Source organism: Sinocyclocheilus anshuiensis, unplaced genomic scaffold (genome assembly GCF_001515605.1).
Source record: "Sinocyclocheilus anshuiensis isolate Anshui unplaced genomic scaffold, SAMN03320099.WGS_v1.1 scaffold101, whole genome shotgun sequence".
NCBI classification, from domain to species: Eukaryota; Metazoa; Chordata; class Actinopteri; order Cypriniformes; family Cyprinidae; genus Sinocyclocheilus; species Sinocyclocheilus anshuiensis.
In genome coordinates, this window is record NW_015540892.1 from 1468006 (window position 1) to 1490258 (window position 22253).

Genomic DNA, 22253 nt, shown 5'->3' on the forward strand with positions numbered 1-22253 from the left:
ACATGAAGACACCATGTATAAAATTATAGGCCTATTAAATATCCATTAGGAACTTTATTCTAAGTTTCTGAATATTTTCTTAATTTTTTTGTTTAAAAATGCCTCTCTGAGATTAAATGTAATGGGAATAGGACAATAATTGGATTGAAGAAAATCTGATTCAAACTCAGTTGCGTCAAAAGCTAAATCTGTCTAAATCATAACTCTTTACATCATTTCTCTTGTTATTGGATGGATTTATTTTTATTTTAGTTGGTTCAACCAGACATTGTGGGTGGAGTTAGTTTAAAATAGACAAGATTGGCTATTTTAATTTGACAGTCCAAATTATTATTTTTTTTAAACCAGCCCCAAGCAACATGGTCAAAAATGTTACTTTTTTCTGAAGTCAACTTAATGGAACACACCTCAATTGGGACTGTTAAGCAATAGAATCTGCTCAGGTTCATTAATGCCTACACAAGTCTTTGAACAGATCAAGCGTTCTGTAGATGTGAGTTGACAGTAATTGATTCCAGCACTATGCAGAGAGCAATGCCTTTGGGCTGTTATCAATTCTCTGCAATCACCATTTCTCTGTTGAAGGTTAGCAAAGCTACGTTTTGCTAAAGACCACAATTCCATCACTCTAATAATGACTACACTGAATTATTGAGCACATTGTCATTTTAAGATCACGAAACAGGAGATATCTCAAGAGACAAGAACACAGACGAGGTTTCTTCCAGCTCATCAGCTAATGAGTGCTGCCAGAAGAATTAAAGGGTGAATTTCTCAGCCACAAAATCATGACATCATGGTGCATTTTTACATGCAAAACACACTGGATGCATTTTGTAGCATGCAACCTTGACACCTCAAAGGGAAATCAATAAAGCCATGCTCAAAATCCAAGTCAACTGTTTTTGATGGGGATGGAGTGATGACTCAAATGTGGCACAAAGTTAAAGAGAAAGATAAGTAGAGAACAAAAGATAATACCAAATGAAATAAAGACATACAATGATGAATGTTAAACATGGTCAAAAGGGTACAGACTACCGAGTATGTCTGGATATAATAATAACGCCTGAGCAGTATTTTTGTTTGAAATATTGTCAAGAATAGGGTTTCCACAGGTATGTTTGATCTTCAAATGCACTGGAATTTGTAGCAGTGTTATATAACAAATCCATCAGTGCTAAAGACAGAAACCTACAGTATTAGTTTAGAGAGCTGGATATAAATGAAGGATTGTGAAGCAATAACATCAGGATGACAACTAAACCAGGGCTCTGATCCACTGAAGTTTTATACTTCAACCCTGCAGTTTACACACACTGTCATCTGCACACTCACACGGACACTTTCAAGCATAAAAAATGATCTACCAGACAAACACAGTTTCATATGTTCTTCTGAAGCACACATGATAAAAGACTGAAAGACCTAATTACTAGGACAATTACTGTAATAACAGATGTGACAGATAACAGATGAATGCAAGAACATTCAGCAGTATGAAATTTAAATGTATTTTGTCTGCTGTTTATCAATGGTCGTATCAGCTCTTTGCTCTGGCGTAATAAGGATAATAAGTGTGGAACGTCAATGCAACATGAAAAATGTAAATAAAACATTCTATTGTTTAAAACATCTGTAATACATTTCCACTGTTTAATTTTCTTGTTTGTGATAAGTGGTGAAAATCAAGATGAAAAAAAAAGCCCTGATTCAGACTTAGGTTTCATTGTCTATTCCCTGACAGAATGAAACTATGGGCCTTGATTTTTACCCTTAAGTAACATACCAAACAGACTTCAACAAATTCAAACAACAATAACTTTCAAAGCCCCCTAAGCTTGTCGTCTGGCCTACACAATTAATATGGTCTGTTCTTGGTTATTCTTCTTGATCATAAAACATTAGAGGTCTTTATATTTTGACCTATATTTGTAGATACTGTAAACCTACAGGATGTTTGGAGCACCATATGACAGAAATGTCACATTTTGGTTTGTTTACACTACAGTTTGTGGATGGTAAGATTAAAAATATATAATTTTTTTTTTCACATGTAAAAACACTCTCAAAACAGTCACTTATGCTCAACAAGGCTGCACTTTTGATCAAAAATGCGTTTTAAAATAAATATTTTCTTTTTACATTGTAAAACATTTGTTATTATTATCAGTATAAAAACAGCTTTATTGATTAACATTATTGTGGCATCCATGATACGTTTTTCCAGTGTTCTTCGAAAAATCTTTTGTAACATTATAAATGTTCTTACTCTCATTTTTAATCAATTTAATGCATTCTTGCTGAATGAAAGTAAGTTCAAATAAAAATAACACTGACCCCTTCTTCTTCTTCTTCTTCTTCTTCTTCTGCTTCTTCTTATTATTATTATTTTGTTTTCTTTTATCATTTTCAAACTTCCATGTTTGCATGTTCCAATCAAGATGTCTGTTAATGTACTACAGGTGGGGATTATTCAGTGACCCTGTCTGCAGGTTACACAGATAAGCTAGCAGGTGGCCAAAAGTAACTGTCATTGTATTTTAAGTGAGTCATTGAATCATTTACCCAACTGATTTGTTAACACTGTACAGTTTTGATAAATAAAAAAAATCCCACGGCACACCATTAAGTGAAATATAGGGAAAAAACAAAGATAGAAAGGGAAAACTTTTTTTTTTCCAATAATTAAGCACTGCGTTGTCAGAGTTGGTATTGTGGCGTTATCAGACACTTGCACTTAACATTTTATGAAAATCAAGCTAAAATGGAGTTAACAAGATTTTTGACCAGCGAATGACGTAGATCTGTGTTTTATCTGTCATTAGCAAGTGCATCGCATTATGTACTTACATGTTATAAGATTTACTGTAGCAATATGGGCGCTTAGTTTTTCTTACTGTTTAATACACTTGGCCAAAATCTCATGATATAGCCTAAACGATGAAGCGCTATATGCACAGGATATTTAAAAAGGACAAAACTATATTGGCTACAACTTGACAGCAAATGCTAAGACTCTTCTCCGCTCTTCAAACACACAAAAAACATCAGCCTTTATAGACATAGTGTTTGAGTAAAGAAAACGCTGTACTTATTCAAACATCAGTTCTTTATTTACCCTTGCATTGCGAACAAGCGCATATCTGTCTCCAGTTTGTGCGCAGTGCTTCATTCTTAATGGAGGCGGGGTGAAGATATGAAGTTTCGCTGACAGTTTGAGGATCCATCCAATGGCTTTACCAGGTTTAGTGACAAGCTCTTTTGAATGCTTTTCATTGGTTAAATATTTGTAAAACCCTCAAACAGACATAAGGAAGACCAATAGGATTGATTTAAAATAATAATAACAAAATGTAATAGAGATATGAAGTTTGGATAATTTTCCACGGTACACCTGACTAGGGTATGGCGACTGCCATACTCTGCCATACGGAAACGCTGCCCCTATGTCATCACCACCTCGAAATAAATCTTGAGATAGTCTTCCCAAGTAATGCAGCAGGAGGCATTTTGAGGCTGATTTTGAAGGAGCCTTTGAAATAGGACAGCCGTCATTGCGCCACTGCATTCAGTCTTGGACGGCAACCTTCAAAGGATGCAGCCCCAAAATTGGGACATAACTATTGTCTGAATTCTGGAGAACAAAATGTTTTGCCTATTGTCCTCTATTCATTAGTACTTTGCAAATGAGGTTTCTATTACCCTCAGCCTCAGATGTCATGGTTTTCATATGAATTGAGTCATGAAATCACTACATCTGCTAATCTGAGCCCATTCATTGTGTGGTTAAATTAGTCACCTTTATCAATATTCATATCCTTTTTGTATATGCTTAAGCAAGTCTGTGCAAGTGTGTCAGAGTCACAATACATGTTACATCCACTTCATCTTACAGCCACTTCAAACTACCATTAGATTAACAATACAGTCAGGATGTAATACAGTCATAGAATACAAACAGGAAAAAAACACTCTTATTTTTATTTGAATGTGCATTCATTCCTCTCTCTATTTTGATTGGCTTACCCTAAAGAAATTGCATAATCATAATCACATAGTAAAAAAATAAATGATACATCATCTATGGGACATACTGTAGGTTCTGTGGTATGTATATTGCCTTAGAGCATTAGAGTGATTTACAAGTCAGGCAATAGTCTCCAGGTTTCACAGCGAATGTTAGGTTCTAGGGGTTTTAATAGTAATCATAATTGACATTAGCCCCGTGTCTGTAGGAACTGGGGTCCTGTTGGCTCATAGGTGCATTCTCATCATGATGATGCTGCCAGCCCTGGTCATTTGATCTGGCCTGGTCCATCCAATAGGAGAGATCAGTCTCCAGTCTCTGAAAATACATAATGGTGAAATGAGACAACGGATCATGTCAGGAGTTCAGTTTCAGTCTCAGGGGGGAAAATGGACAGGTTTTGATGAAAGAAATTTAAAATAAATAAATAACCAAAATTAGAGAGTTAAAGTGATAGTTCACCTAAAAATGAGAATTCATTTTTCATTCTTTCATCATTTACTCATCAAACCCAAATGAAGAAATGTAAGTACTGGTAATTACTGTATATGTACTATAATATATGTAATGTAACTGGTAATTTATTTTTCCATTCATTTGCAAAGAATATGGACTGAAGCTTCAAATAGAACACAAAAGCACTATAAAGGTACCATCAAAGTAGTCCACAAGACTTAATTCCAGATCTTATGAATTAATATGATAGTTGTTGTGAGGAACAATTGTAATTGTATTATATATATTTTAAAAAGTATGTTTTTCAAAAATTATCTTATTGTGTTCAGGCCACCAACAGGAATGTTCAGTGCATAAAGTCATTTTTCACATGGATTTGCCTGTTAAGTTCAATGTCTAAAAACGGCAGACGTTGAATGAAAATGCAAATTCAAGTTCTGACAGTAGGTAGAGCGCATAGAAAAATAGAAATACTCCAGTTACCCCATTCTGACACTTGCCTGTTATGGAGAAGAAAGGGAGTAAAAGTAATTACATGTTTTCAAACAGACATTCAGATTTGAATTGCTATGGTGTTCATCAAACAACAACAAAATACAAGAGTACAGAGACAAGAGATTTATTCAATTTAGCAATTCCATTCAATTTGCATATGTTTACGTCAAATTTCTTTAAAAAGAAGTATTATTTTTTCCTATATTTACCCAAAATAGAATGGTGAGTGCATTATGGAAGCCTATAAAGAGCCCTATAAACACATGTAATGTATGTTTCATTCATACTGGAAGCTGGAGGGCACCCTTGAACAGAAACTCCGGGGACGTTTTCATTTTTTAAGTTCACAAATTATCAATAAAAAAGTGATTCATATATGAAAACACAAGCTGTTCACAGATTATCAATAAAAAAGTGATTAATACATAAAAATTCTTACATATAGCCCCTTTATATTAATCGCATTTTTGTGCTTTTAAAATAACTATTAACTGATAGTTGATGGAGCCCTGATTTCGAGGGAGAACACATTTTCTCGCATTGCTGGTTCTAAAATAGTCCTCTCCTATTCACTGTCGTGTAGCAAAATAGGCCATTCGTGAGTGCCAACAAGTCGTAGTTTTATGTAACAGCAGTTGCACTGGGCATGTGACCAAAAACCTCAAATTAAAATGTTTATCGCACCGAATTCTCACACCGAACATTCGTTTTGGTGTGAACAGGCCTTTTCACAGAATAAAGTCAAATGCACATACACACAAGAGCAGCTGTGTCCAGCAGGCCACAGGTGTCAGTTGTGCCAGTGTTATAGTATGCATCAATAGTCAGCTGCACTGCACTAATCACATAGTGAAGTGTTCAAAGCACACTGGTCCTCATAATAACTATAGGCTTAGCTTCATTTGATTTTGCTGATAACTACTTGACATCCAATGGTTATATCAAAATTTAATTAATTCATGCACTTAAAAATAAAATGATAAGGAAGACTGCATGATAACGCAGTCAGTGTGAGTGCGAATGCACTTTTTGGATGTGTTATGACGATTTCACATACAGTAATTGATGCAATTTGTGTGATCACTGTTTTACTCACTGCCTCATCGTAGCCCATGTACATGAACTGCTGGATCCACTGCTGGACATCAGGACGGCTCCGATCCCATACGTTTCTCTTAAACCTGTGAAAAACTGACAGAAACTCTTTAGCCTTGGACTGCGACACTGCGATCTGTGCTTTGGGCCTGGCTTCCAGCTCCTTTGCTGTGGAAAGAGAACAGGAAAAAATCGAGGCCAGAGTCAGATATTATAGATGATTCCTATGCAATTTAAAACTAGTTTTACTATTTCAACAGACCAGAGGAGCAGGCCCCAGATCAGTGTAAAAGAGAAACGTGTGTTTTAAGCACAGAGGATGATAACAGCCTAAAGGGACAGAACCGCTGCCCAATTATCTCGCTCTGACGATGACACACAGAGACTGTGACCTGATCTACAGCCCAAAGCTTCCACACCCCCATGTTATAAATATCAGTGATGTCTTTAGTTTATAATCAGCCATGTTATTTTCCCTTGGAACATATCAGCCATCAATCTCTGTCAGCTTTGGAGGTCAGAAGCTGATGAGGAATTTATGAAGAAGGCTTATGGTTATTTCACAGGAACCCAAACATACAGTAACTGTAAGGCAGTAGCCATATGATTGTATATTTATGCATGTGAATCTACAATACAGAACTATTTTTTTTCACAGTTTTCATGGCATCTGTTGTATATGAAACCAGAGTTCTCATATCACACAATGCTACAGATGTTAGTCATTTAATAAAGTTAGTGGAACTGAGTAGAATTCCATTCTTTATCAAATTATTAAGTCTAAGCAATTTAATGAATCATATTTTTCTGATCTTCCTTGTTGTAAAATATATGAATGAGAGTTAAAAGCTCTATCCTTTACTTTGAATATATTTTTTTTTTTTTACAATTTACAATAATGTTTATAAGCATTAATATCTGCATATACTACTACATGCATTTTTAACATTTCAACTTGTATGAATTGACATGATTTAATGGACAAAAGTAAATTTGCAAATTATCAATGTATAAATTAACATTAAATGCTGTAAAACTTTAGCCTAGTGGAACAAGTAATCCACACGACTCCAGACCATCAGTTAACGGCTTGGGAAGTGAAAAGTTGTTTATGTTTATAAGAAATAAATCCATAATTAAGCCATGTTAACTTTACACCTTCGCTTCTAGCCAAAATATTAGCTAATAATCTATAATGATGCTTCCTCCAGTGAAAAAGTCCACCACCTGTTGTCCTCTCACATCAAAATCCACAGATATATAGATGGATGTGTTTATTATAAACACACAGCTTTTCACTTCACAAGATGTTAACTAATAGATTGTTAATTGATACATTTTCAGGCTTTTTTAACTATTGTAAACGGATTGAACTTTATTGTAAAATGTTACTAACAAAATCAAATAATATCCAAACAAACCAAATAAAGTTAAAATCAAAAAGAGAATCACTGAAACATTTGCTTTTATGATATGTGTTTATATTTCTTTGTATTTTCTAAAAGCTTCCACACATGATAGTGTGATTTTGTTACAGTCAAACCGTGTTCCTGCATGTACTGTACTTGTCCCGAGGGGGATGACCCTCATTCAGAGGTCTTCTCTGCACCTGGACTGCATTCCCACTGATAACAGCACACCTGCGTGCTCAGTTGTGTTGCTCAACAATAGTTATATGGCCTTCTACCATACCTGTGTGTAGCATACATTTATATTGTTATATTTTATTTATTTTGTAGCAAGTACAAATCCAGAGTGTGCATTTATTTTAAAGAAGACTCAGGAGCAAGTATTTTGTCTATAAAAGAGTTTGTGAGCAAGATACTTTTACTGGATTTTGGATGCCATTACATAAGGGGTTTTACGTAACTTTTAACCCCCCCAAAAAATAAAATGAACTTTTCTCAGGGTATCTTGCCCTGGCTTAAATCAAGTTACGCTAAATAATAAAGACTGTTTGTCTTCTTTTCCAAGAGATGTGCCATAATGAAAGGGGCAAATGGTCTCCACAACACAGACTCCAACTCAGACGGCATTATTCTTCTGGAGCGGGAGGGTCGTAACCCAGGTGGCTGGCGGAAGGGAAGTGAGCCCAGAAGGTTCTGGCCAATTCCTCAATCTTGTCATAGCCAGCGTGAGAACGCAGCTCTTCAATCCAGGCGAAAAAGTCTGAAGATGTCAGCGCCCAGTTAGGCACACTCCTTTTTTCCCTTGATTCAGCTATAAGCCAAGCAGAAAGGCAAAAAAGAGGTCAACACAAGAGATCCGAGAACAGATCCTTATACAGAAAATCAATGTTCAGTTCTAAATCATACAGTTTAGTATAAGGTACAATGGGAAAAAAGGACTTCCAAATTTAAAAAAAAAGTAACTAATTAGAATTCTTAGAATTATCACACATAAAACAAATAATTTAATATTTTTTTCTTAAAAGAAATAACTTTTAGATTTTTAGTTTTGTTTAATATGATTAAATCGTTAGTCTTTCAGCAACTATGGAATAAAAAGAGATTATATAACTAATAATCCCACCCCCCCATCATCATATTTTAGGACATTGTAGAACCCCATTGCACAAGTGAAACCATTTATAAAATGAATTTAAAACTCACCTTGGTTTTCCACTGCCTCTGTAAGGAAAATAAATAGAAGGACATTTGATATATAATTAATTGAATAAATATAAAAATATATATGTAAAACAGTATAGATGCAACTCTTTTAAGGCTAGGAACCAATAAATGTGAATGAGATGTAATTACTAAGTAATGTGTAAAGCTTGAATAGAAAGTGGCACATCTGGCAGGAAAGTGGACAGCAGTGGCATGACTTTCTAAATTACTGCACTGACCTTAATTTAAGACTAATCATTTCATTCATGCACCACTTCTGAAGAAAAATCTATTAAGTAATTTTGTTCCTAAAACTGAACATTTAAAATAAATGATAGCTGCATAGAAAGTAGTAGTTCATGTGTATGTACAGTGATCTGAGTGATTCTTAAGGTCTTGATTTAATGCCAAGGATATCACATTATTCATAAGCTTCCATTCATCTGTTATCCTTGTACATTACAGATTCTGTATTCGCAGTGGCGTGTTAAACTGTTCAACTTGCGCACTTGCACACACACATGTGTGCGCGTGCACACACGGGTTTAAAAAAAGCAGAGCTGTCTGTTTCTGTAAGCAGTCCCGTGTTTGAGAGGAACAGTTGAGCTATTGTCTGTTCTCAATGTTCTGCCAGTTTTCTTTCAGAAGTTTCAGCATGTTTGACAAAGCCAGAATATTTCAGCTAAAAAGTGCCTTAAATCTGGTAGCCTTTAGCTGTTTTTACATTATTTCTGCCATCTTTGCAATTCTTATCTAGTTCACAAAAACTATAAGAAGAATCCTTGAACTGAATGTAACAGCTCTTGAGAGCGAAAACAACATTTCAGTAACACTTTCTATGAAGCCTGTTTATAATGCATTATAAGAGTATTTTAATGCATTATAATGCATTCATAATGCCTTACAAAAACTTATATTGTATCATCTCATGATAAATTGTAGCAACACTTACCAGTATCCCACCTCAACAGTAGCAAAAGTTTCAACACAAACACAATAAGTACCTAACAATTCATTCTTTTTTACACAAATACATGAAGACACCGTAGCTACTTAATATAAAGTGTGACTGAATTATTTTATTGTAATAACAAAACCATATTGCATTGTTTAGATGCAAAAGGGTTATCAGTAATCTTAAACTAGCTCAAACTGAAATTAATATTAGCCTTATAAAAAAACACTCAAATATGAACAACCACTCCTGACATCTATAAAGATAGTAATATATTGTGCAGATCTTAAACAAGATCAAGTTATGAGAAAACACCAAGATATGAGAATTACATTATAATGTCTTAAGAATACCCATAAAATACATTATAAATGCAGGCTTCATAGAAATTATTACCAAAATATCAGTGCACACTGAAACATACAGTGTGAGTAATGGTGAAGATGTATAAAAAAATGTCAAAAAAAATTTGCATACACTATTATTCAAAAGTTTGGGGTCAATTAGAATTTTTAAGAACAGAAATATAAACTTTTATTCAACAAGAATCCATTCAATTGATCAAAAGTGACAATAAAGACTTTTACATTGCTAGAAAAAAATCTTTTTAAAATAAATTTTATTTTGAACTTTCTATTTATCAGCGAATGCTGAAAAAATAGTGTCATACTTTCCTCAAAAATATTAAGCAGTTTTAAAAATATGAACTATTTCAACATTGATAATAGTAAGAAATGTTTCTTGAACACCAAATCAACCCATTACAATTATTTCTGAATGACCATGTGACACTGAAGACTGGAGTATGGCTGATGATAATTGAGCTATTTTAAATTGTAACATTTCACTGTATTGCTGTTTCACATAAATAAAAAAGTCACACTGACCCCAAACTTTGAAAGGTGATGTATACATCCCCAAATTGTCAGCTTTTCTTACCTGAGAGACAGAGCAGTCCAAGCCAAACCAAACACAGGAAGAGTGAGAAACAACAGACGAAACATGCTCACCCACTGAAAGTAATATAGCAACAGACTAAATTTAAGGCTCTACAGTCATTTTTCTACCCATTTTCAAACTTCAAAGAGATTCAAACATAAAACATTTTGAAAGAAAAAAAAAGATTGTATTAAAGTAACCACAGAAATGAATCGTGCATTATTTGTCTGCCTAAGATTACCTGCAGCAGATGTTCCTGGAGACTGGTGTGTCTTGGTGCCCAGTCCTTTAAGTAGAACACCAAGTCTGAGCTGGAACGGTGTTGTTTACCTTTCACATGGACCTTTCATGTCATACCCTTCATTTCTTTGCTCGTTTACTCTATACCTTTTTGTTTGCAGGAGATTCTCACACTTCTCTCCACAGCTGAAAGAATCCCTTGTTAAAGTAGAGGCCGTACTGTCTAAGAATTCACAGACTGAAGAGATCTCAGAGAAAACTTTCTCAGGGTTTCAACCTCTCTTTTTTAGAATATAATGTTGTCTGTATGTGTGTCAGTTTCAAATAAACATTTCATGTGGAAATATCTCAAACTAACACATTGTAACACATTCCAGGATAGATTTGTGTACATATCTGTTGTAAATGAAGTTTTGTGTTGCACATAAAAAGTCTACTGAAAAGTAGATTTTAAATGTACAAAAAAGTAATTATCTTAAACTAATATGTCCCTTTAGGTCACAAAAGCACTTACAGAAAAAAACAGGGCCGATATTTTGATCAAGAAATGTTTTCTATACTGTAGCTGTGTTTGTGTTTCGCAATATTCTCATTTTATTATTTTCTGTGAGATTAGTAGTCATATATATATATATATACAGTATACAGTATATTAGGTCCATATATATTTGGACACTGGCACAATTTTCATAATTTTGGCTCTGTATGCCACCAGAATAGATTTAAAATAAAACAAACAAGGTGAAATTGAAGCTTAAATTCAATGAGTTGAACAAAAATATAACATAAAATGCTTAGGAATTACAACCATTTTTTTTATACACAGTCCCTCATTTTCAGGGGCTCAAATGTAATTGGACAAATAAATATAATCATAAATAAAATGATCATTTTTAATATTTGATTGGAAATCCTTTGCAGGCAATGACTGCATAGTTGGAGCATGTATAAGGCTGGGGAAGCCACGGGGACTTGGGGCAAAAATGGCACTAAATTGGACAAAAATGCCCCTGCACAAATAAATTAAATCTATTAAGTCTGTTGCTAACAAAGTGAATATGACTAGACAGTGTCGATTGCGGCATTAAATTAAAATCTGCTCATGTTGCACCGTATTTCATTTTAGGCGTTTTTACAGTGTTGCGCATTTTAACCAATCACACACAATTCTGTTGAGCCTAGGAATGCAATGGCCAATCAGAGGCATTGTTTTGTTGAGTGCGCGCGCGTTCGCTGACTGAATTCCGGAACTCTTGCGAAATCTCTTATCATAAACAACAAAGCGCAGATGTAAGTACAATGTAAGTAAGAGATTCATTTCACAGTGTGTACAGCTTCAGTGATTATAACGATAGTTTTGTTTTTTTTGAGTGTGCTTAAACTCGCCATAGATCAATGTCAGTGATAATGCCACTTTCTATATATAATTTATTCGCTTTTTGAATAACCGTGGAAAGGAAACGTTATATAATTATAAATTTCTAAACTTTTTTATTAAATTATAATCACGTTAAATACAAATTCAGTCCCATTAAACATTTTTTTTAGCCTACATGACACCCATGTCTGGTTCTTGACTAAAAAGACGGGTTTATGATGTTTATTACATTTGGCTGCTTTTAGCCTTGCCCTGGAGTTGGTTCACCCTCCGCATATGAATGACTGCGTTAAGTGTGGAAATCATGGACCTCACCAGACTGTTTCCTCCTTTGTGATGCTTTGCCAGGCTTTTACTGCAGCTGACTTCAGTTGTTGTTTGTTTGTGGGTCTTTCTGCCTTTAGTTTTGTCTTCAGCAAGTGAAATGCAGCTCAATCGGGTTGAGATCAATCTCGGCAAAGAGTATATTCCTATACACTTCTGAATTCACCCGGCTGCTTCTGTCCTCTGTCACATCATCACTAAACAGCAGTAACCCAGTGCCACTGGAAGCCATGCATGTTCATGCCATCACACTGCTCCACCGTTTCACAGATGATGTTGTATGCTTTGGATCATGAGCTGTTCCAAGCATTCTCCATACTTTTTTCTTCCCGTCATTCTGGTACAGGTTGATCTTAATTTCAGCCGTCCAAAGAAATACTTTTCCAGAAGTGTTCTGGCTTTTTTTTAGATGTTTTTTTGCAAAGTCGTATCTGGCTTTGTTTGCACCTTGTGGTGAACCCTCTATATTTGCTCTTGTGAAGACTTCTCTCGATTGTAGACTTTGACAGTGACACACCTATCTCCTGGAGAGTGTTCTTCACTTGCCTGGATATTGTGAAAGGGTTTTTCTTTACCATGGAGAGGATTCTCCGATCATCCACCACTGTTGTCCTCCATGGACGTCCAGGCCTTTTTATGTTGCTGAGCTCACCGGTGCATTCTTTTCTTTCTCAGAATGTACCAAACTGTTGATTTGGCCACTAATGTTCCTGCTATCTCTCTGATGGATTCGTTTTGTTTTGGAAGCCTAACAATCGTTTGTTTCACCTGCATGGAGACATCATTTGACCTCATGATGTGGCTTCACAACAACAGCTTCCAAATGCAAATGGCACACTTAGAATCAACTGCAGAACTTTTACCTTATATATAACAGTCATTGCATTAAAAAAATAAAAACGTTCCACATTTCTAAATATTTCTAGATGTGGCTATTTTTCAGGCAGGCAACGCAATAAATGCAGGACATGGCAATTGATAACTAGATTATAATCTAATAATGCTTGTTAATAATATTAATGAAATGTCTGGTCATGTTCTGCTAGCATTTTCATATTAGAGGTCCCTGGCTTGGCTGAGAGTCTGAGTGGGCGTCCCTGGGTTCCAAAATGTTGCCAACCTTTGATAAACCGTTTATAACATAGTTTAATACGGCAAAATACTTTAGCGCCCTCTAGTGAGCAGTACATGCAAGCACAAAGACTTTATTGGAGGCCGCTCATAATAGTATGCTACTAGTAGTAATAGTGCACAATATGCAAATAATTTTATTTATATATATATATATATATACACACACACATACAGTGTTGGGAAGGTTACTTTGGAAATGTATTAAGTTACAGATTACAAGTTACCCTATTTAAAATGTAATAAGTAGTGTAACTTTCAATTACTTTATTAATGTAACTAATTACATTTGATTACTCTTGACTACTTTTTCTAAAGTTTTCAACTGTTAACCATTTTCAAACAGTGTTAACCTTACAGTAGTACTCAACACCGATTACTGTCAGACTTTCAAAATTCTTCATCACTTGAATTATGATTATAAAAAAATAATTTTAAAGCAGTCACCACAAAATCAGACTTTAAAACCTCTTGTAACTTTGAGATCGTTGTGAGGTTAAATACACATTTAAAATCATAATAAGAAATATATAGACCCGCCTTGACTTACCATTTCAGGCATTACAAACCCAAAGTAAAAACACATCTATCTGTGATTCGAACTGCCAAAAGTTTCAGTTTTTTTTCCACTGCAAATAAAGTCAAATAAGCATATCCATTTCTGAGATGACAACTAGTCTCTCTCCTCTTAGCAATGTATATTGTTCCATATTGCACGTTATTTCATATACTTTTTAATAGTAGGCGTATATAATCAATGCAGTATTCAAAACAATTGTATTCTTTTTTGTGTTTTAGCAAGAATGCATTAAGTTGATCAAAAGTAACAGTAAAGACATTTACAGTGCGTGCATAATTATTAGGCACATTGATATTCTGATCATGTTTTTTTCCAAGCACAATTTACCAATTCCAAACCACATCAATCTTAATAACTACTAATAATTTTGTATTTAATAATTTATAAGTGATACATTCCATGAAGCATGGAAGTAAAAAAACTCCTTAAATTCAGGTGTGCATAATTATAGACACATTTTCTTTTACTGATCAAATGAGCCAAAAAAGAGATTTAACTGAGACTGAAAAGTCAAAAATGATTAAATCCCCATGAGAAATATTCAAAACTAATGCAATACAGAAATTGCAAAGTTAAGACATGACCATTGCACAGCGAAATGCTCATTGCGTGAGCAGGGTCAGAAAAAAAAGAGAAAAAAAAAAACAGGTGGAGAAGAAAAGACACGTTAACTGCAATTAAAAATTAATGTGAAGAATTAGGAGTAAAACCATCAGAAACCATTTAGTCTTCAGCGCCACCATTTTCCAGAACTGCAACCTACCTGGAGTCTCCAGAATTACAAGGTGTCAGGTTCTCAGACTTTGCTTGGGTTAAAAAAAAAAATCCTAAGAAATGACCCTCACTTAATAAGAATAACATGCTGAAGTGTTGTGAAATACACAAAGACTAATTTTTATAGGCTTTATGGACAGATAAGTTGAGAGTGACTCTTGAAGTACCAGCAACACATCCTCTTGTACCATGTGGTTCATTTTTAGTCAATCTCTGCAGGAGAGTTTCAGGATAGGAGATGGACAAAAATGAATTCCCGAAACTTACTGCCAGATTCTGGAAGATAAATTCTTCAAACAGTGGTACAAGAGGATGTGGTGCTGGTCCTTCAAGAGTCACTCTTAGTCACTGTATAATGTTATGAACGATTTTTAAGAACTTTATATTCATCAAAGAATTCTGAAAAAAAAAAAAAAATCACAATAAGTTCCAAAAATATTAAGCAGAAATATTTTAACAAAAAACATTATTTCTTATACGAAGTACGAAATCAGCACATTACAATGATTTTTAAAGGATTATGTGACACTGAAGACTGGAGTAATGGCTGCTGAAAATGTAGCTTTGCCACCACATGAATAATTTACATTTTAAAACATATAGAAAACAAATAGAATAATTATTTTAAATTGTGACAATATTTTACATTACTATGTTTTTACTGTATGTTTTGATCAAATAAATGCAGCCTCGGTGGGCAAAAAAGAGATTTCAAAAACATAAAAAAAAATTTACTGACCCCAAATTTTTGAACTATACATTACCCAGAAACAATAAAAAGCACACGACTTTGCCATTATTCTTGCAAAATGTTTAATCAAACAAAAGTATTTCAACTTTTGCACAGCTATCATAGATGTGGAGCTCACTACAATGTACTTCTCCGCAGCTTTTTTTTCTCACGTTAAATAACTACAGTTTTAAATAACAATGCTCAGTAACATTCAGTTGTACCATACTTTTATAAAAGCTAGGAAACTAAAAGCTGAATGGACTCATTTGTAAAGAGACCAAATGGTGCCCTTTAGAAAAGTAACTCTAACAGTGTTTTGCTGTAATATGGAGGTCTGTGTCAACACTTTAATGCTGATACAGATGTGTCAATCTGAATGAGGTGGATATAGTTCTCTTATATATATATATATATATATATATATATATATTAGATTTCTCTTATATATATATATATATATATATTAGATGAGCAGTGCTTGAATGTGAAGGTGGCACATTTGGTTAAGCATCTACAAAACATTCATCTTATAAGACCCTCCTGTTGGCATTTCTCAGTTCATCCAGCAGGGGACAAGTACCTGTCACCACTCTCTCTTTGGCAACTCCTATGTATTGTATATACAGTTTCCTGTAATTCCACTGCGTCTGTATTTGTGCACTTGCCCTGTGACGACTTTATCAGTCGAAGTCTGTATCAGATGAAGGCTGCATCTGTTGGCTTTCTTGTATCTCGATGTCAGCTAAGCGTGAACAGAAAATGAGCTGCCGGTCAAGGCCATGGGCAAGTGCTTCAATTATCATTTGGAAAAGGCGATATTCATTTAGGTGAACCACTCCAGGTGAAAAGAAGAGCTAAAGCAACATGGAGACACAGGAACAGAAAGTACACATTGGCAGAAACAACATCATAATGTTAAATCCTGCGATTTTCCTGTGGGTTAGTATTCAGTAAGTCCCCTGTTTGCTGGTGAGAAATGATGGGTAAGTAGGAGTTGCAGATCACTTGGCTCAGTGTGAGGTCAGATCTGGTCTGGTCCAGTAAGGCCTGGTTATAAGGCTCATTTGTGTGTGGAAGGTCACTGGAGGGGTTTGATAAGGTAAAGCTTCTCTCCATGTTCACTAGTGAAGATGGGAGCTTTTTTGTAGTGCTCTAACAGTTCCTCTATAGTACTGAAGCGGCGTTGACCAATGCAGTAAACTCCATTCGACAGCTGCACTTTGAAGTGTTTGTTCTTCCCGACTGCTTTCAGAGACACTGAGAAATCACTCGGCTGTAGAGAAGGAGAGAAAGAAACAGAATTTTCGTTTAGTGAACTTCAGCCTACAGGTGGCGCCATAAGCCCTAGATTCCTGGCAGCTCCCCAGCATTCCACATTTTTGGTGTCTTCCTTATTTAACACAGCTGAATTAACTCATCAGCTGATTGACCTGAGCTGGGTGTATGCAATAGAGAAAACATCCCAAATATGCAGTAACAGATTGAAAAAAACTGCTCTAGATTGAAAAGCATGTTTATTTCAATGACATATATTGTCCACGATAAAGAAATGTAACTAAATTTATCAAGCTTTTTAAAATGTACTACTTGTTTTATATGGTTTAAAAAAAAAACATTATAGAAAAGTTAAAAAATTAATGGCCCTAAAATGTAATGTAAAAAGTAATAAAACATTTTCCTTATACATTAAATATACAGGAATGTTAAATGTGCTTTTTACAAATATCCACAATTTATGAATATTATAACATTTTTTGGTCACACGACAAGACATTTTGCAATCTAAACTAACCAAAGTACCTTATATTTTTAGAAAAAGTTGTCCACATGTCTAATAAATACCATATAAATAAAACAATTAGAATAAATGACTCAAATCCAGGTGATTTTGTCTGTAAAACTCTAATAATTTGGAACAAAAGAAACCAGGGGAATAACTTTTGCATTATAATTGCATTAGAAATGTCACATTGCTTACAAATGATTGGTCCAATTTCAGTGTAAGCTCTCTAACCCAGAGCATAACCTGTCCCGGAGCAGATTGGTCGTTTCTGGCGAATGACAATAAACACCGGTAAAAGCTGAGCCACTTTCATAGTGCCTAAAACCAAAGAATGGCAAACTAAACTATAACTTACACTTACAATTATATCAAATGACCAGTGTTATTTTAGTATTATTTATATACTATTGTAGTTCTTATTAATATTTTGAATGAGCTTTTTTTATACTTTCAGTTTTATTTTAATAGAATAGTTACATTTATAGTAATTTTTTAAATTGCAGTTTTTAAGAATATTCTGAATGAGCGTTTATTTTTATACTTTCAGTTTTCATAATAGAATTGTTATATTTAAAGTAATTTTGTTATATGCTTTTCACCATTTTATTTATTTATTTTTATTAATTTTTTTTACATTCTTTTAGTTTAATTTATATTTATTTCAGTTTTTGTTTTATTTTATTTCCAGTTTATAATTGTAGTGCTTCAATTTAAACATACAGTGGGTACGGAAAGTATTCAGACCCCCTTCAATTTTTCACTCTTTGTTATATTGCAGCCATTTATACTTAGGACCATGTGATATTTCAGTTTTTCTTTTTTAATAAATCTGCAAAAATGTCAACGATTCTGTGTTTTTCTGTCAATATGGGGTGCTGTGTGTACATTAATGAGGAAAAAAAATTAACTTAAATGATTTTAGCAAATGGCTGCAATATAACAAAGAGTGAAAAATTGAAGGGGGTCTGAATACTTTCCGTACCCACTGTATTTCTGTTCTAATTTTTCATATAAAGGCCAAGCTAAAACACCAAGCTGATGTTTGACCATCGCAGAATATACAGTACATGCTAGCTGCCCTGTAGTCTTTGTGATGTGTTCAAGCACAACCTTTTGGCCCAGATGCAGGCGATACAAGGTTTTCGTCACTGCCAGTTCTCTGATGTCGACTTGCTGTGTCACAGCCTTTATATTTAATTTATATTTCAGCTTTATTTAATTTACCAAAAATCCAGATCCAGATAAACACTTGACTCACAGAGGACTCGCTGTCTCGTACAAGGAAGTCTCCCTCCACCCCCCTCTCGTTCAGTGCACACTCAGCCTGGTGCCGTGTCACGCTGCCATAGTACCAGTCCTTTCCGGCGAATTTCCCCGTGTGGGAGGGTTCCGTGTGGCTGTTCTGCTGGGAATGGGAGCCTGAGGCTAATGGACCATCATTGAGCACAACCACATAGTTCTTTGGCACCAGACCCACCTGCCCATGGCAGTTCTTACACCTCCACCATTCTGGGTCATTCTCTGGCTTCTCCAGCACCTCCATCATCTCGCCCTTCTCAAAGTTCAGCTCCTCATCCGTGACGGAACTGAAGGGGTAGAGCGTCTGAACAGTGTGAAGGACCCTGGGGCCCTGACCGTTACTGAGGCCCGGCCTTGAGGAGAAGACAGCGGGAAGGTCGGCTGATGTGTCCTCCACCTCTTCCTCCTGGACGTAGTTGGAAGGGAACCAGCCCACCTGACCGTTATAGCTGCCCCTCCACCAGCCGTCACTGCATTTCTCCACCACCATCAGCTGGGCTCCCTTCACCAGGCTGAGCTCATCCTCCCGTTCTGCATTGTAGGCAAACTTCACCACCGCTGGAGCGTTCAGGTCATATATTCGTTCTGCTCCACCCCCGTTAGACGAGTACTCATCTGTGCTGGGTGTTGGAGAGGCTTCCCGTGTGCTCGTTTTGCGTTTCGTTTTTCCCAGGCCTGAGAAAGAGAAAGAGAGATATTAGACATCAGACACAGTCATTATGTAAAACTCAAGCCTCTGAGCTCTGATAATTAGAAGTAGAAGAGAAAGGGCAGGGATATTGATTAACGCTGTAAATTCTTCAATACTAATCATTAGCTGCCCTGTAGTCTTTGTGATGTGTTCAAGCACAACCTTTTGGCCCAGATGCAGGCGATACAAGGTTTTCGTCACTGCCAGTTCTCTGATGTCGACTTGCTGTGTCACAGCCTTTATATTTAATTTATATTTCAGCTTTATTTAATTTACCAAAAATCCAGATCCAGATAAACACTTGACTCACAGAGGACTCGCTGTCTCGTACAAGGAAGTCTCCCTCCACCCCCCTCTCGTTCAGTGCACACTCAGCCTGGTGCCGTGTCACGCTGCCATAGTACCAGTCCTTTCCGGCGAATTTCCCCGTGTGGGAGGGTTCCGTGTGGCTGTTCTGCTGGGAATGGGAGCCTGAGGCTAATGGACCATCATTGAGCACAACCACATAGTTCTTTGGCACCAGACCCACCTGCCCATGGCAGTTCTTACACCTCCACCATTCTGGGTCATTCTCTGGCTTCTCCAGCACCTCCATCATCTCGCCCTTCTCAAAGTTCAGCTCCTCATCCGTGACGGAACTGAAGGGGTAGAGCGTCTGAACAGTGTGAAGGACCCTGGGGCCCTGACCGTTACTGAGGCCCGGCCTTGAGGAGAAGACAGCGGGAAGGTCGGCTGATGTGTCCTCCACCTCTTCCTCCTGGACGTAGTTGGAAGGGAACCAGCCCACCTGACCGTTATAGCTGCCCCTCCACCAGCCGTCACTGCATTTCTCCACCACCATCAGCTGGGCTCCCTTCACCAGGCTGAGCTCATCCTCCCGTTCTGCATTGTAGGCAAACTTCACCACCGCTGGAGCGTTCAGGTCATATATTCGTTCTGCTCCACCCCCGTTAGACGAGTACTCATCTGTGCTGGGTGTTGGAGAGGCTTCCCGTGTGCTCGTTTTGCGTTTCGTTTTTCCCAGGCCTGAGAAAGAGAAAGAGAGATATTAGACATCAGACACAGTCATTATGTAAAACTCAAGCCTCTGAGCTCTGATAATTAGAAGTAGAAGAGAAAGGGCAGGGATATTGATTAACGCTGTAAATTCTTCAATACTAATCATTTCCTGCTGAAAGAAGACGTGATATCATTACTGCGGCCCACCACATTTCCTCTTGTGTCCTCTATTTGTCCTTTCTATCTTTCACATATCACTTGTTGCTGCCAACCATCAAAATTGAAAAGTGCAGCACGTGGCATTAACTGCAGGCATTTCTTTAGCCCGTTATTTCTGTACTTTGCCCAATATTGGCTGCTTAATTGACCCTTTCGCCTGGAGTTTGATTAACAGGCAATCTGACATATTATAATGCCGAATCCGTCATTTTTGTTCAACAAACAAACCAGACAGGAGAGTAGATTAACGTCGGTGGACTTGAACTTGAAAAATGGTGTGTATTGACATCTTTTCACGGTTGAAACAAGATACCTTCTGATGTTCATTCATGCTTATTTCGTGCTATGAATAGTAAAGATGAAGAGATGATCAGTTCATGTGCCGCTTGAACTGAGGCGCTACAGCGATCTGTCACGACACGTTAAAGAGCCACAAAACAGTATTTGTTGTTTGAATTTCTTTAAAAAAAATTACCAAATTTGAACACGGAGACTTTGTTTCATACTAAAAGTAACCAGCTCTGCCTTGTCTGTCAGCTCATTGTCAGTGTCCTCTTTGCTCCGTGATGTATTTTTCAATGCGTGAGAACATGATGTATGGCATAAAAGTGCCATGGTTTGTCAGATGTAGCAACAGTAACTAAGGGGGCAGGTCTTTGCGAAAGGTCAATTTAGAGTAGGGGGAGGCTGCTGGCTCAGGTTCTGAGATAACAACATGAACATCTTTCTTTATAGTAGAAAATGACATCTGGAGTTTGTGCTAGAGTGCAGGGTCAGAATTAACATGCTGCCAATGGTGAGCGTTTATTTTACTTTGCTTGGCAGTGGAATCTGGCAGAATAGATTTAAATAGTTATTAATAAATAAATAATAAATTACTAATATATGCATAATTACCAAACAAAAATTACATGGTCTGAATTATTTTGTTTTTGCATTTTTTTGTACAAAGATTAAACATAAACCGTCTGAAATGACCCAAATTGCATAAAATTATATTCCAAATTATACTAAAATAAGACATTTTATGTATATAAACCATCAATTGAATATAAAAGCACTAAAACTGCCAATCTGGGACATATATCTATAATGGAATACACTCCATGATATTTTCAAATTCAGTCAAAATTTAAAAGCACAGAATTGGCCACCTAAACAAAACAAGCTAACTTCCCACAAAATGTCACTATGAAATTTATAATGAAAATAAATACTTGCAGAAATAACTTAATATTCATTGTTTTTTAGGTCATACCACATGATATCCAAATGTGGTAACCACATACCAGCCGTTAAAAAGGTTATTTTTTTCCAAATTTGAAACAGACTTATAAACCTGCTTGATGCTTCCATGGGTCCTTAGCAAATTGGTATATGATGCAAAGTCCTATCTTTGAATGGATTTCAACATAAAAGTCCCAAAATGGTAGTTTCTTGATGGTCGCACCACATGATATTTTATAAAATGGAAATCATTGGACAAAGTTTGTTTGTATATTATGATGGAGATATAAATA

At 36.0% G+C, this 22253-nt stretch overlaps 3 protein-coding genes across 6 annotated transcripts in view; all 3 read right to left on the reverse strand.

Annotated features, from left to right (window-relative positions):
• Nucleotides 1–4119: 4119 nt before the first annotated feature.
• Nucleotides 4120–7666, reverse strand: LOC107688886 (augurin-B-like). The gene is made up of 4 exons (XM_016486716.1): nt 7642–7666; nt 6339–6406; nt 6078–6239; nt 4120–4348 (listed from the first exon to the last, which is right to left on the reverse strand). Exons 1-4 carry the CDS (start codon nt 7664–7666, stop codon nt 4199–4201), a joined length of 405 nt encoding a protein of 134 aa, XP_016342202.1. The 3' UTR covers nt 4120–4198.
• Nucleotides 7667–8111: 445 nt separating this feature from the next.
• On the reverse strand, nt 8112–10714 carry otos2 (otospiralin 2). The gene is made up of 4 exons (XM_016486717.1): nt 10711–10714; nt 10583–10648; nt 8689–8706; nt 8112–8296 (listed from the first exon to the last, which is right to left on the reverse strand). Exons 1-4 carry the CDS (start codon nt 10712–10714, stop codon nt 8112–8114), a joined length of 273 nt encoding a protein of 90 aa, XP_016342203.1.
• Nucleotides 10715–16188: 5474 nt separating this feature from the next.
• The window catches only part of nck2b (NCK adaptor protein 2b), a 51927-nt gene continuing 45862 nt past the window's right edge, over nt 16189–22253 (reverse strand). For all 4 annotated transcript variants that reach the window (XM_016486629.1, XM_016486630.1, XM_016486631.1 and 1 more), the window contains exons 3-4: nt 19826–20541; nt 16189–17015 (exon numbers count right to left, since the gene is read on the reverse strand). In XM_016486629.1, the coding sequence (XP_016342115.1) occupies nt 16821–17015; nt 19826–20541 (911 nt within the window). In that variant the 3' untranslated portion in view covers nt 16189–16820. The remainder of the gene's footprint in view (nt 17016–19825; nt 20542–22253) is intronic.